At 35.0% G+C, this 16352-nt stretch overlaps 1 protein-coding gene across 2 annotated transcripts in view; it reads left to right on the forward strand.

The window, feature by feature from the left end:
- Positions 1-16352, forward strand: part of ASXL3 (ASXL transcriptional regulator 3) — a gene marked incomplete at both ends in the record, with an annotated part of 161696 nt that overhangs the window by 81384 nt on the left and 63960 nt on the right. For both annotated transcript variants that reach the window (XM_084252382.1, XM_084252383.1), the window contains 2 exons: positions 6361-6478; positions 7420-7539. In XM_084252382.1, coding sequence (XP_084108508.1) covers positions 6361-6478; positions 7420-7539 — 238 coding nt within the window. The remainder of the gene's footprint in view (positions 1-6360; positions 6479-7419; positions 7540-16352) is intronic.

Here is a 16352-nt window from a genome sequence, read left to right on the forward strand (position 1 = left end):
GGTTTCTTTTCTTTTGGATAGTTTTGAATGACTATAACCATGTGGAATTCTAAATGTATTATGTACATATGTGTGTCCGTTCTGTGTTTGTTAATGTTTTATACATACACACAAACATCATAATCTTATGAATGTAAGGTCAGCTGAATGATCCTAATAATTACATTAGCTGACATTTACTTTTCTGAATTCTAGATATTCTGCTCTGCATTTTACATGTGCTGTGCCACTTAATCCTCATGCAAATTCTTTAAAGTATGTACTAGTTACCCCATTGTTCAAATGAGGAAACTAAGATAATTTGCCCAAGATCATCCAACAAATAATTTTTTGAGAGGACATTTGAAACCATAATCATAGTTTTAGATTCTGTTTTCTTAACTAATACTGCCTTTCTGTATATGGTATGTAAAGCAATAGACAAGTTTTTGACATTATCCAAGGAAATTTGCATTCTTAAATATTTGTATAAAGGAAAGGGATAGAGTATACTAATAAGAATATTATTTTTGATCACAGACTGCTTATATTCAGTATCAGAACATATTAATGGCAGGCACTTAAATATGTTTGCTCTTATCATATTTCTTTTTTTTCCTAAAGATTTACTTTTATTTTTATTTATGCAAGCACTGGGTACAGTCAGAAGCGTGGGAGGGTGAGAGAATTCACCAGAGCCAGAGCCGGGAGCAGAGCAGGCAGAAGGACCAAAGTACACTGCTAAGGGGAGCAGCGGGCGGCAGGAAAGGTCTGCGCGCCATGTGAGACCCTCCTCTGGTGACTGGGGAGCAGCCGGGGATCGAACTGGCGCTGCAGAGACTGCAGGCAACTTCGCAACCCAGCGCTCAACTGCTGTGCCACCGCCCTCTTATCATATTTCTAGAAATATATCCTGAATCAATAGGGCCTTAGAAGTTCAATTATATATTGGCCAGTGTAGATTCTTAGAAACAAGTAATTTAAATAAAAAGCAAAGCTCAAAAGCTTTATAAGCATAAAGAAAGTGAAAAATAATAATTTGCAACAAATCTCCATGTAAAATATAACAGGTATAATTTTCCATATCTGAAGCTCCTCTACTCTCTACTCCCTTGCCCAACTAAAAGACAGCAATAGAAAGAGTATGTTCTTTTACTTCTCACTACTGTGGATTACAGTGCAATTATAGGCTGGACAATAATATAGATGGTATCATACCCCCATGGCTATTGCTATAGAATATTTACATTGTTCCAAAATATTTGGGTCCCTTTTACTTTGTGATCATCAAAAAGATCTTTGACATCATATGTTGGGTGTAATTGCATGAATAATAAATTGTTATTTCAGTAGGTTATTTTTTTCTAAGTAAGCATATTCAGAAGTCTCTGGAGAGCAGCAGATTGCTGATTACTACCCTGTTCCCAGGCTTCTTTCTGCCTTATTATTCTAGTTGTGATAATCCTAAAAAGAATAAAATGATTAGATTTTGAATTTCAAAGAAGAATAAGAAAGATTAAATTTTGCAATTTTTTAAATAACAGAATCGAATGATGAAAGAAGGATGAGCTCTATAATGATGGGAGGTAACATGGAGAATAAACCTTTCCATGTTGTTCCTGTTGGTTTATCTCACAGAATTAATTCATAAAGTCTTCATATCAAAAAGCATATATATTGTTGGTATTTTGTTTTCACTTTGTATGTTTGACCAACACTGAAATTCCAAAGGTTATGTTGCATGGTGGCAGTTTGAGAACATGGGCATTGACATTTATCATATTGCCAACAATGCAGGTTGTTGCTGCCTGTTGTAGCCAGCGGTGTGATATGTGTGTACTTCTAATAATCTTAGTATTTGCAGCATGTGAAATTTTCATATTTTTCAGTAATGGACTTAAACTACATTCAGTGCATTAAGTTATATTGTTAGTCTTGTTGCTCTGAAAATAAAGCATGCCTTCTTTGCCCTATGCAAATTTCAAGTTAATACAAAACACTGTGATTGCAAATTTTTTTTCCAGAAAAGAAATGAGAACCAATTCATATTTTTAGAATTCTGACCAACTTTCTGTTTAACAAATAAAATATCTAATTTTTTTTGTTTCTTTTTACAAAGGGAATATCACCATATGTCTCCAGAGAAAAGTGTGTTCAGTTAGCATCTTTTGATTTCTTTCTGTTCATTTATTTATTTATTTATTTTTAAGAAGCATGTATTTTTATTTGTTTGTTTGTTTATTTATATATACACTGGGTACAGTCAGAAGCAAGGGAGGGTGAGAGAATTCACCAGAGCCAGAGCGGGGAGCAGAGCAGGCAGAAGGACCAAAGTACACTGCTGAGGGGAGCAGCGGGCAGCAGGAGAGGTCTGCGCGCCATGTGGGACCCTCCTCCAGTGGCCAGAGAGCAGCCGGGGATAGAACCGGCGCGGCAGAGGCCGCGGGCAGCTTCGCAACCCAGCGCTTAACCACTGTGCCACCGGGGAGGCCCTCTTTCTGTTCATTTAAAGCCAGAATTATAATTGATTTATGATATGATCTTTACTTTTTCTGTACTTACTTGACTCCTTTATATTTATTTTCTTACAAAATTAGTTATTTCCAATTTCAAGCCTGTACATTTCTTTCATACCAAATAGTGTGGCTATTAAACTTGATAAGTCCTGTATACTCTGTATTGGGGTGCTTGAAAATAACATTCCCTTATAATAGACTGAATTTATACTTACCATCTGCTTGTTTATTTAGGTTTTGATATTGCTTCTTTCTTCACCTGAAATTACAGTATTTAAAGTTGTTCAGTAAGGTATTCCAATTAGCTTTCCGGAGTATAGCTAAGATGAGTAGTTAGAGGTGTCTCATTATCCCTCTAAGATGAATTTAGACTAAAATAACGTTATATAATATCAGTGTCAAAATAAAACCGTGTTATAGCTTGATCAATAGGGACACAACTAGCTAATTAAGACCTTTGATGAAAAGTAGGAAAAAAGCACCCCCCCCTTAAGTTGTAACCTCTTTTCAGGATACCCTTGTGCAGAACAAACTTTCCGTGACTTTTGAAAGTAGCCCTCCTAATCCTACTTTCTTAATTTATTAAATGGATTTACATTTTTCAGCCTATGGGATATGCAAGTTTAGATGGTTACAAATGAAATAGCATCTATATTTTTAATATAATATGAAATAGGAATTGTCTTGTTCTCTTGGAATTTTAGTTAAAACTCAAAACTGAGACTAATGGACTATAAGCATAAGCAGTTGTAAACAGCAGTGCTAGCCATAGCCTCAAGAAGAGAAGGCCAATGGCCCATTGACCATCCTCCAACAACCTATGTAAAAAACAGCTCTGTGAATTTCCTATTTAAACATCTGGTAAGTGTTAATACTCTAGTGTGTGTTTTACAGGAATATTTACTTACAAAATTTGCCCAGCTAGCTAGCCCATTACTCAGCTAGCTAAGTCTTTCTGTGACTCTGTAGCCTCACCCTTAATCATGACTCCACAGTTACTAAGACCACTCTGGAGCAGCCCCATTTCTCTGAAGGGCAGCACATTAAAACAGGGAGGTTCTAATACCTTTCTCTGGCAGTAGTCTGACTCATTTATTTGAAAAGGTGAGGAGTGGTGGGAATGGTGTTTAGCAGATGTCAAAGATTTGTGTCCTTACTCTGAATCTGACTCAGTCTTATTTGTTCTGTCTGGCACAATATTTAAAAACACAAATACTCATCTAAAGTCCAGTTGTGTTTCTCTTGAGTTGTTACTGCCTTCTCCAATGAGGTGTGTGTTTTCCCACTCACTTCAGCATCCCCCTCTGTCACTGTTTACTCTAGCCAGTGTGTTCCAAAAATCATTGCATGTTTTCAAAGGATTGTGAAAAAGAGACTCAGCATTGTTTGAGTGGTTGATGTGTACGTAGTTGCAGAAATAGAATTGCACAGCCAACCAAAGTGCAGGGAACTAGCCTCTTTACTTGCAGCATTCGTGCCCTACAACCAGAGACCAGGGACCACTGTGAGACAGAAATTGATAAAAGATCTGCTTTATTGACACAAATGCCAGAGTTCTCTTGTTTGGAACCAGCCCAAACTATCCTAAGCAACTCATTTGAGACAGCTTTGCTTCTCTTTTCCCCTCCACTTTCTGATCTGCTTGAAAGTGTGTCCCCAGTGTCCAGAATCCTACTTTCTAGAAAGTTAATTGGAATCTTCATGGTAACCTAAGATTACACCCTAACATGACTATGGATCTTGTAAATCCAATCAAGATACCCCTTCAAATAACTGAACTTTGAAACTCCTCAGAATTTTCCCTGTACCCTGAGGCTTTACTGCTGTAACTGGCGTCATAGTACAGAAACACTTTCAAAGTTTGCTTATATACCCCTAAAAAAAAAGTTATTTGAAGTCAAATATATTGCTTTTTTTACCAGAAGTAAAATTGCTTTAATATACTTAAAGCAATCTATTTCTTATATGATAGGCATAATTTTGGTCACCTGTAGGCACAAATGTTGCATTTAGTATCTCAAAAAAATACTGTATTAATATTGTTCAGGCTTTTGGAATAGGGGATACATATTATGAAAAGTTCATTGAGGTGGAGTCAGTATTAACATTCCTTTATGCCTTCCCCATCTACAAAATTGATTCTTTAAAATCAAAAATAGCTTTGTTTATTATTGTCATCTTTATTACTACTACTGTTATTTTTTCTGTCATGCCTTCTTTGTCCAGCTACTTATTTTTCTGTGTACAGTTCTATCAACTCTAAAAATGGAGGACAAATATTTTGTAATTTAAATTATTTTATTACAGATGCTATAAAAGGCATGACATCTTTGATTCCTGATTCCAGCTTCTAGGTCTATTGTTACTTCTTTTTCTTAACCGGTATTTTCCAAAATACATCTCCCTACACCAATATAAAGTAATTATTTTAAAATGCCCATTTGGGTTGTCAGGGGAATTTTCAAGGGAAATCTGTGATGTGTGGACTTTTTTATAGCACACATGCTCTCATTGAATATTATTGACGACAGGCTAAAGATCAGGGGGATGGCATCTTACTCATCTTTGTATTTCTTGTCCCTCTACAGTGCCTGGTACTTTATAGTTGAAGGGAAGATTTCTTATCACTAGCCACAGTATCATTTGTAACAGAATTTTCAAGTCATGCACTTTCCCATCTGGTTTTAAATCTCATCTGAAAATGTCTTCTCTCATTTAAATGGTATTTAATTTTTCACTTCTATAATTATTCCATTACTAAATCTTCCAATCAACAAGTTGGACATTCAGTTAACTATCCTTTATAAATAAAATAGCACTGTTTCTGACAGCCATGGGTGTATAGTCAATGCAGTTTTTCAAGAGACTTTGACAACTGCTGGTTGAAAGCATTAATCACATAATTGGGATGTTATAGAATTGATAGAAATTACATAGAAACCAGAAACAGAAAAGTCTGAGACTGTCTGTGCCAGCCTTTTAACCTTTTGAGGAGTTTTAGCATTCCTATGACTGTGAACTTAATGGCTCTTCGGTTTCTTGTGCTTAAGACCCTTTTTATTACAGGTAATTTTCTGTGTAAAGCGATCAGCTAGATAAGCTGTATTTCAAAACTTTTAAATGTCTTTTATTGCATTATTATCACCATGGTTGATTCATTTATGAAACACAAAGCACTCCCATTTGGAGAGATTTATTCTCCTATCAATTTTTTTCCTGGATTTGCCAGAACGCCGTCATGTTCGTGTTCTGAAGGTTAATGTCCAAAGTCAAGCAGACAGAAGCCAAGTGCTGCAAGGTTTCCAAGATTAGGACTGATTCCCTTCACAGAAATAAATGATTCCTGCCATGTTCAGTGATTTTGTGCAGCGCTCCCCACGGCTGAGTGAGTGCATCAATACTGTAGTCCTTACCTGCTGTACATACTGATGACACTTGGTGTTAACTTGATTGACTGAGCAGTGCACTGGAGAGGACGCACCTGCAAGAGAAGTGCAGACACATATATTTTTATCCTGGTGTTGAAACATTTATTTTACATTTATTTTACTTGGGAGTCGTGGTTTCAAATTCCATGGGCTTTCAAGCCACGCGGCTAAGGTAGAATAAACCTTTAAGTGCTGCTTTGTTTTCAGAATTATACTGAAAATTGTCTCAGATTTAGTCCCTCTGCCAAAACCTGATTTTATGTTTTTGAGGAAAAATGACATGAAGGTGACTATTAAAAATCCTGACAAATTAGTGATTCTTTGGAATTTAAGTCTCTTAAAGAGGTTCTGTCTAATGATGGGCAAATGGATCATTTATTTCAATTATGAGAAATCATTTTGACTATATTTTTACATTTTATTATCATGTTTTATAGGCTTTGAGACAGCAGCAGAAAAGAAGAAATGGAGTTTCAATGATGGTAAACAAGACTGTTCCTCGTGTTGTTTTGACACCATTAAAGGTGTCTGATGAGCAGTCGGATTCGCCTTCAGGTAAAGAGTTAAAATATTGTATGCTTGGCCAGTTTCTTCCCAGAGGAGACGTCCTCACTGAGAGAGAAGTCACGAATTTTCTCTGAAACTGAGTAATAACTTCCATTTTTTCAGACCTTAGAATCTTTCAGTAATTCAAAAATAATAGGATAGTTTGCTCTTAAAAAAAAAGGCAGCAGCTCACTCTTCATCAAAGGACTTCATTTGCTAATGTCAATAGGTGTAAGAAAATGTGTGGTAATGCTAGGTGGATTTTGTTGTTGTTGTTGCTTTGTCTTTTGTTTGAATGTTGAACTTTAATGGTGGACCACATGCTGATGTGTAATGCCATCAAAAGCAGTTCTTCTGGGAGTGTGAATTTGTTTTTCTGTATTCTGCCGCAGAATCAGCCATCCTTTATTAGGTTTTGTGTCCTGGCAACATTCTTCTCACCTCATTGCAGCCCTGACCTTTTCTTCTAACTTACCTTCTGTCACGTTATCTCTGCTATGTACCATTCTATTTATTATAGATTGATGTTTGCATTTTCTGTTCGTACATCAACATAGTTATTTATAAAAGTATGATGTCTTCCTCTCTGCAAGCCTCTCTTGTTCCTTCATCTTTCTGTCTCTGTCTTGCATCATCTTGAAATAGCATAGTATTGTTGAAGCTTATTCGTGTATTTTTACAAAAGATCTGAGTGTTTCTTTTTAAAAGCTATCAGATCAGTAAATGTGTTTTTGACTCCAGTATTAGACCATCTGTTCCTGTTTTTGTTCTGTTTGATTGATTTATTGGGCTTTTCGCTTTATATCCAGTAGAAGAATCAGATTGTGGCCAAAGGTAGTGTATCTTTTAGAAAAAGAGATTACATCTATGGTTTTAAAGACAATTTCAGATTTTTCTTTTCAAGGACAGCAAGAGGAAGATAATGACATAATAACTATTTCCTTTTTTAGGATCTGAATCTAAAAATGGTGAAGCAGACAGTTCAGATAAAGAAATGAAACATGGGCAAAAATCTCCCACTGGAAAACAAACAAGTCAGCACTTAAAACGATTAAAAAAGTCTGGTTTAGGTGAGTGTTCAACAGACTATGACATTTCACATATTTGAGATTTATATCTTTTCAAATGAAATTTTAGAAATTTCTTAGAACATGTTTTAATGGTTAAACAAGGAAATTTAAAAAGCTTTCCAATTTACCTCAACCCAGAAGGTGCTAAATAACAAAACAAAGTTACAGTGATCTCAAGTGTATTGCTAAGTATGTGAATGATATTGGATGAATAGAGGCTAAAGATTTAAAAATGACTTGTGTATTCGAGTAATCATCTGCCAAGTCATGATTCTACCTAAAATGCAATGTTTTGTTTCTGCAACTGGGTTTCACTTTATTAGAGTATAATGGATTGAGAGGAAAATCTTATAAAGGGTTTCTTGAGCTGGAGAGTACATTACCGCTGGGGTCTGTTGTATAAAACTGCTTTGCCTTGCTTTTCATCCATGTTGCTTGAAATACTCAATAGGGCTTCTTTTCTGTAATTGCTAAGAAGTGTAGGAGACACAGTCCTTGGTGTTATAAGATGGTATCAGGTTTTCTTCTGAAAATGTCCCTCCTGATAATTTTCCATCAAAAATTCAACAGCAGCATTCAGGGGAAAAAGGAGTATGATAATAAAAAAGTTGCAAATAAAACCATCTTGTGCTAAGCATTACAATTCTTGACAGAATCTGCCTTGCAGGATAATACCTGGACCGAATTGTACTTCTCTCTCATAGTTATTACAACTCCAAATAAGGTAGCGGTTGTGACCTGGATCATTGTAACATTTTGTAAAACAGTTGGTACGAATTACAAATTTATGTACCTTAGCTTTAGTACTGGTTTGGCCACCTACTTACTTGACAAGTTAGGATAATTCTTATTGCAGTTTGCAAAATTCAAACAAGATTTTAACACATTTACTTTTTTTTTTTTTAATTTCCATAGAGGCTTGTTGATTGCCTACTATATACCAGGCTGTTTGGTAAATCCTGGGAACGTGCTTTTAATAAAAAGTCTTTGCGGTATTCATCATTGGTTTACAAAATTATTTAAACATGGGGATTGAAACTTCACACCTTGATATATGTGTGTGTGTGTGTGTGTGTGTGTATATATGTGATATATATCTATATGTGATATATATATGTGCGTGTATATATATGTGTATGTCTCACCATTCCTACTATGAAATTACCTCTTCTACACTTTTCTCCTGCTCCCTTCATCTCTGGTAACTGCTATAGTTTTCACAGTCTGAGTTATTTTTGTTGGTCTTTGTTTATTTGTTTGCTTTGTTTATTCATGTTCCACATAGGAGAGATGCCATTCAGTGATTGCCTTTCACTTTGACTTATTGCTTAGCATAATCACCTCAAGTTCTAATCATCAAGAAAGGCAACATGTCATCTTTTCAAATAATTGCGTAGTATTCCATTGAGTACATATATATATATATATATATATATATATGTTCCATTGAGTACATATATATATATTCCATTGAGTGTATATATATATATTCCATTGAGTATATATATATATATATATATATATATATATATATATACTGAAATTTCTTTATTTGGTCATTTATTGAAGACCTTTTTGGTTGTCTCCTTGTCTGGTTATTGTGAATTTGTGAATTTTTTGTGAATTATTTTTGTGAATTTATAGCTATTTTCATAGGGGTAATCAATAAAAACTCTGAATAGGATTTATGTATTCCCAGATAAGATTGCTTTGGAGAAGCAGAATTTATTTTTTGCTTTAAATTCTTTAAATATAACAAATTACCTCTTTTGCATCACTTTCAAAGCTAAATACAATACATTTTGCCTAGAGCACAGTGGGTGCATTTGTGTTTGTATATAATCAGTCTTACATATTTGCTTATGTGGATTTGTTCTACTCTTTTGGGCCTTATAAATGCTTTAATATGATTAGCTTCTGAAATAAAAAGAACTATTATGAGAGAGTAATAGATGAAGAAAGTACTAAAAAAAAAATCCCCAACCCATCCAAAAAATAATTAGGTTTTATACCCTAAGCATATTAAGTCAGTTACTTTCAGTTAAAAAGTCTGTTACCATTCTCAGTAAACTTGATGCATATCATGTTTTAAGAAAATTCAAAGCACAGAACCTCTCTTAAATTGCTTAGCTAACTTTAGGCTGAACCTATATTTAGGTCTATCTGAATCTATATTTTGTTTTTAGGATCCTCTCCAGTGCTCAGGTCTTCAGTCAGGCTCTTTTATATTCTTATTGTTGTTATTACTTAGAAGTCCTGCATATCTCTAAGTATCTTACCTGCTAGAGTTTGTATTATCATAGCGTTTTAATTGACTTCTTGGCAAATTTAAAGGTGATTAATGAGAACACCCTGTTTTTTTTTTAAAGATTTATTTATTTATACAATAACCGGGGTACAGGCCAGATGTGAGGGAGGGTGAGAGGATTCACCAGAGACAGAGCGAGGAACAGAACAGGCAGACTGATGAAATACACTGCTGAGAGGAGACGGGGGCGAGACAGGAGAGGTCTGCTATGCCATGTGGGATTCTCACTGGTCAGCCAGGATCAAACCTGCGCTGTAGAGGCTGCGGACAGCTTCACAGTGCAGCGTTCAACCGCCTGCACCACCAGGGAGGCCCCACACTGTTCTTTTTAACCAGCTTTCCTTTCGGTTACAAAGTAGTAGAAATAATGAAGTCACTTTAATGAAGAAATGGAGAAGTGTAATCATATTCATTGACTATATTTAATGGAATGTTCTAGGTATTTTTATATAATTTATCTCATTTAGTCCTTTTTCAGAAATGCAAAGTACAGTGATTTCCATTTGTAGCTGGAAAAACTGAGGCACAGAGGGTTAAGAAGGTTGCCCATAAATGATACAATTAAGATACAAGCCAAGATACAGTTAGTTCAAACCATTAATCTTAGATATGATCTGAATGTCAAATTAGATTATAGACTTGCAGGAACTTTCCAGGAGCAACATAACACTCCATGAAGTGATGTGTCTGCCATAGTTGTTAAAATGCAACTTCTAGTTACACAGAAGGAAGCTCGCAACTATAAAATTCCCTGGCTGATCTTGTATGGTGGGATTTAAAATGTCAATTAAGGTAAAACTCTGTTAAAAATAAACTGAAGGTGATAACTGGGAATAACTGTGACTGATTGACTACCCTAGCAAGCAGCAGAGTGGAATGTCTCATTTTGTGCATGTGAAGTCAATAGTACGTTTCTTTAAACAGATTTATTCATGCATACAAGAACTGGGGTATAGGCCAGAGGTGTGGGGGGCAAGAGGATTCACCAGAGACAGAGTGGGGAACAGAATAGGCAGATTGACTGAAATACACTGCTGAAGGGAAATTCAGGAAAAGTCTGCTGTGCCATGTGGGTTATCTCCCTGGCCGGGAATTGAAGTTGTGCTGCAATGGCTGCGGATAGCTCCATAGTGCTGCAGTTGAACCCCTTGCACCACCAGGGAGGCCCAAAGTCGGTAGTACTTATTAAACCTCCAGTGTATGCCCAGCACTATACAATGAAAAATGAAAAATGGAAAAAAATAAAGCTTTAAATGTAACCATGTCCAGGCAGTAATCCCTGTCTCTTTTTAGAATGTAATTGTTTTGATATTCTGTGACCTTAGGAGTCTTATGGAGTTAAAGTTTTCTATGTGCTATGAAGCATTTTAGAATCAGTATAGTGTTTGGTATTCTGCAAGGAATATTTATATGCATTTTTCTCCCCTCCTTTGCCATTAAGTTGTTAATTTCTTGGGAACAATGGCCTATCCATCTTCCTATTCCTTATTGTGTCCATTATATCATTCCTGTTGTGTCTGCGCTAAATAAGTCTTGAATGAATTATTTATATGTAACTGAATGGGTTAATAAGTTTGGATGAGGTAGCCTATAGGTTTTAGCGTAGTAGCACACCTACTTATATACCTCTGAATAAAAATGATCCCCGTGCTCTTGGGGAAGATCATTCTTTGTGAACCAATGTATAACTACAAACCAGTGCAAAGAAAAATGATCCCACACAAAAACCTATTGCCAGCAAAGCAGGGAGAGCTTGTCCTCCCTCATCTTTTTTTTCCCCACCAAAGTCAGACATCTAATTCACACAGTTTCAGAAATGTTACTTTAACCATCTTTGCCTTTTATAGGGAGAGGTAACTGTATATTAGTACTCCCTGTTGAAGCCATTCTGAATTAAAACAACTGCTCTAAGATTGTTCTAACTTAAATTGGTAATTCTGAAACTAAATCCTGTCAAAATCAGACTTTAGGGCTTTTTCCTCTGTGATATTTCTCTGACATGGTATAAAATACTTCTAATTATCCCTTAATTGTTTCCTTTTGCTCTCTGGCAATTTCTGACTGTAAGATATTCACTCTATTCTATGTATAGGTTTTACCTGGATCTTGGAATCTCAAGCACGTATAGCCCACTGCACAATGGACCACAGTGTGTTTCCTTGAGTATCCTGCAGTTAAGGGAACATTGCAGATGCCTCAGGTCCCTTCACATGACAGCTTCCTTGGAGAGGGTTAGGAGCACACAATTAAACAAAATTGAGCTTCGGCTTTCCTCAATCATTCTAGCTCTGATGGTGATTTAGGACTTCTTTTGAGAAACATGTCACTCTCAACTTGGCAGTCCTTTATTTTAACATACTTCTTATTGTTTTGTTTGTTCTTGGTCAGGGTTATATATAAAAATTATGGGAATATTCTTCAATAACTTTCCTATTGAAAAGACATGGTACCCTGGCAGCTAAGTGCATTTAAAATAAATAATGGAGCCAAAGAGTGTTTGTTGGATGGTGTTATAATACAAAAACAAACAAGAAACCTTGTTGGCACCTCTCCCATTTCTAAATCATGCATGATAGAAATCACGATTCTGATATGCATAAAAATAAATATTGCTGACAATATCTATAAGAGATCTTTTATCATCATAGGTCTTGAAAATTAGTGTAACAGTAAGAGACCAGATATCCAGGCAGTATAAACCACATCCTGTGAGATGAAAGGTAGGTGTGGATTCAAGTGGAGTTTGAAGTACGTGGTTTTCTGCCTCATCAGTTATGTTGCCATCCTCTCTTCTTAACAAATGATGAAACTCATTTAAAATTAGTGGCTACCGGAAGGAGAGTGAGTAAATCAGAAAAAAAGGGACAGGGTATGGAGGGTAGATTTAAACGTTAAAAGGCAAATTTAATGTAGTATATACATGTTGAATCGCCATCCATCATACCTGAAACTTAGATAATGTTGTAATGCAGCGTCACTTCAATATATTTTTAAAAATGTGATCAATAAAAAAATCATAATAAATTAAAAAAAAAACTCATTTAAAACCTCCCCTCTGGAATTTTTTGAGGTAATCCTAGTACATTAACCTCTCACTGTCTTCAGAACACTGAGAGGAAGGATTGTGAATATCTTGTTTTGTATTAATTTCTCACATTTTTCTCTAACCAAAATGTAATTTCCTTGAATTAGGGGTCATTGACCTAAAGTGGTTTTTAATTATACTTCTTCCTACACAATCACACAGTAGGCATTTAAAAAGTGCTTGCTAAACAAATCTTAGCTTCTAATGGATGTCTCTGAGGGGTTTTTAATAAATTTCCTCACTGAGTCCAACTTCTGGGATTCATTCCAATGTATATTATTTGGTTTAATCTTTTGCAGTGAAGAATTACAACTTTGCTAGTTTCATAAAATGTTTCATACTTTTAAAATAAATTAATGCAGAAAAATAAAAACAAAATTTGAATAATAACTCTGAATCCTATCATCCAAGATAATTTTCCCCAGTGTTTTATAAACATTACTTGACATATCTTAATGTGGATCTATAACCAGAGAACATATTAAAAAAACTATATTATACCATTTTAATTAAAAGTACTGAATTTAATTAATTTTACACTGAGTAATAAAGAACAATGGATAAAACCAAAAAACTAAGCTGCTAAACATTGCCACAGATACATTCACACCTACAAGCCCTCTCACATGTTAGAAATATGGAAAATTACTTATTTCAATTTTGGACAGTATAAAGGATGGGGAAATAATTACACTCATAGTCCCTTCTACCTCCATGATTTTGCAAGTTATATTATCTTTTAAACAGGTTGATACAATTATATTGTGTTTTGAAATCATAATGCCTATAGTTTCTTTCACCCTGATACAATGTTTTAATGGATTCAGTGCTCCCCAGATTTTTTTTACATAGCTTCTTCCTTTGTGAAGTCTCCATAGATTCATATCATAGAGATTTACATTTTCCTCTGATAGTTTTTTTGGCCTTAAATTTTAATCTTTGAAACCCATTCTCTGAGGTCTTTCAGAATCATTTCTTGATAATTTCTTTGAGTAAATAAAAACTCTTTCACTTTGATTTCTCTCTGCATTTATTGGAACATAAGCCCTTTGTCTGCCTTTTGCATCTTCCCCTTCCTGGTGTATGAGTGTATGTCTGTGTGTTTACAGATTAATGCATCAATTCTATGTGGGTTCTCTTCTGGGAAATATGAGTCCAGGCCAGAAGACTACCTACTTATCAGCAGGTCCTCCTAAGGCAGCCTTTACTCAGATTGGTGATCTTTGAACTGCCTTTGGTCAAAATAATGATTTCCCTGACCCTGACTGGACACATTTATCATGATTTTCATCACGAGGTCAACCTAGTGTGGTCTTACATAGCATAGGCTCTCTTTGTGACAGTTTGGCAATTGCTGCTTCTCCTAGTTTCTTAACGTCAACTATTTTATTCTATTTGGTGTCCGGGAATTTAACACTAAAATGACTATATCTTTTTTTCTGTTTGGAGATCATAGGGAGATGAGGTACCAGCTTTAATGAGATAAGACAATCAAGTATAATTGGATTGTTCTTAAGCCAATTCAGAGTAAGTGTGTAAAGATAATTAAAATGGAATTAGACATTCTATGTAGCAACAGATTTAGCAGTAAGTTCATCAGCTCTGCCTATGTTCCAAAATTATAAGCCATATTTTTGCTTAGATGGACATCTTTGAAATAGATAACTTGTGACTTTGTCATAAAAGACTATGTCTTCTATTTTCTATGATATTCTTAAAGATTTTGACCCATACTAAATAGTAGCTAACAGCTTAATGTCTGCTTCTCACATTGCTCATAAAATTTTTAAAAAGTTTTGTAATTTTCTGCTTTCCCTATCACTCCCTCCCAGTTAGATTCATTCTCAGTAAATGACTCAAACACCTTCATATTGAAAGTAATTAGTCCATAGATAAAATGTAACCAAATTCCTTTACTTATTTGTTCAGTATTTCTGTCTCCAGGTTTTACTTTTTCTCTATACCTAAGAAAATAAGCTTCCTAATTCTTATCTCCCTGGGTCTACTTTGTTTTTGTGAAATACTTCAAAGATAAAGAAAAATATAGGTGCTAATAAAGCACTTATATACAATCTCTTTGACTCAACACATTTTAGTTTATCAGATTTGCTTTAGATTTCTTTTAAAAAATCAATACAACTTTTGTGACCTTTTGTGTTCATGAGTGAGATTGGCCAGTAGATTTTCTCTTTCATACAGTACTTGTTTTAGAGTAACAATTAGATTAACTTTATAAGGTGAGTTAATGAGCTTGCATTCTTTACCTATTCTCTGGAATACATATAAAATGAAATGGTGGAAGTGCCTGGAGATATTGGTAAAATTCTTCAAGAAAGCTTTTTGTAAAATGTGCTTTGTGTGTGTGTATATATGGGAAGTTGACTCATTTTTTAATAAGTTTTTACAAATTTATCCAAGTTTTCTATTTGCAGCAAGATTAATAGAACTGGAGGGGATTATACTAAGCAGAATAAATCAGAGGGAGAAAGGTAACTTTAGAAATTTATGCTTTAATACTTTAGTTTATCTTCAAAGATATTGACAAAATAATAATGCTTTTAAAAATCTGGTGTTAGTTTATCTGCCTTGTAAATCTACACCTTATCTTAAATTATTTTGCTTGCTTTCATTCCTATTTGTTTATGCCATCTCTCACCAAAGGTTTATCAGTCGAATGAAGAAAAAAAAAAACTTTTTGTGGTGATAGTCATCATTTACCTTTCCATTTCATGAATGTGTATTCTTAGTCCTATACTCTTCTCTTCCTTTGTTGCATTTTGTTTGATAGTGCATTTATTAAATTCTCTAGTTTTACACTTAACCCTTAATTTTTCAGTATTTTTCCTACTCCATACCTTTAAAAACAATTGAACTGCATTTTCCAAATTTTGGACTTATCATTTAGAATTCTAATGTTTTGTAATTCCCATTTAAATATTTTTGTTCACTTGTAAAACTCTTAGAAATGTGCTTTTGAATGTATAGCAATATTATGGGTATGGGATGATTAAAAATTCTTCTGTCATTAATACCTAATTTCACTTCTTTATGGACAGAGAGACATGGTTTTATATTGTTGCTCACTGGTCAGTATTCCCCTTATGTTCTTCTTTAAAAAAAAAAAAAATATTTATACAAGCACTGGGTAGAGTCAGAAGTGCGGGAGGGTGAGAGAATTCACCAGATCTGTGGGACCCTCGCTGGTGGCCGGGGATCACACTGGTGCTGTGGAGGCTGCAGGCAGCTTTGCAGCCCAGCGCTCAACCACTGCACCACCGGGGAGGCCCCGCCCCTTATGTTCTTCAGGTGCTGATGAAAAAATTTGTGCTCTCTGATGGATCACTGGATTGCTTACGTTAAATTCATTGGTTCAAGATTGATTATTGGGTTGTTAAAGTACCCTTTATTATTAAGACATGT

Source organism: Talpa europaea, assembly GCF_964194135.1.
Source record: "Talpa europaea genome assembly, chromosome: 13".
In the NCBI taxonomy this organism is placed as follows: Eukaryota; Metazoa; Chordata; class Mammalia; order Eulipotyphla; family Talpidae; genus Talpa; species Talpa europaea.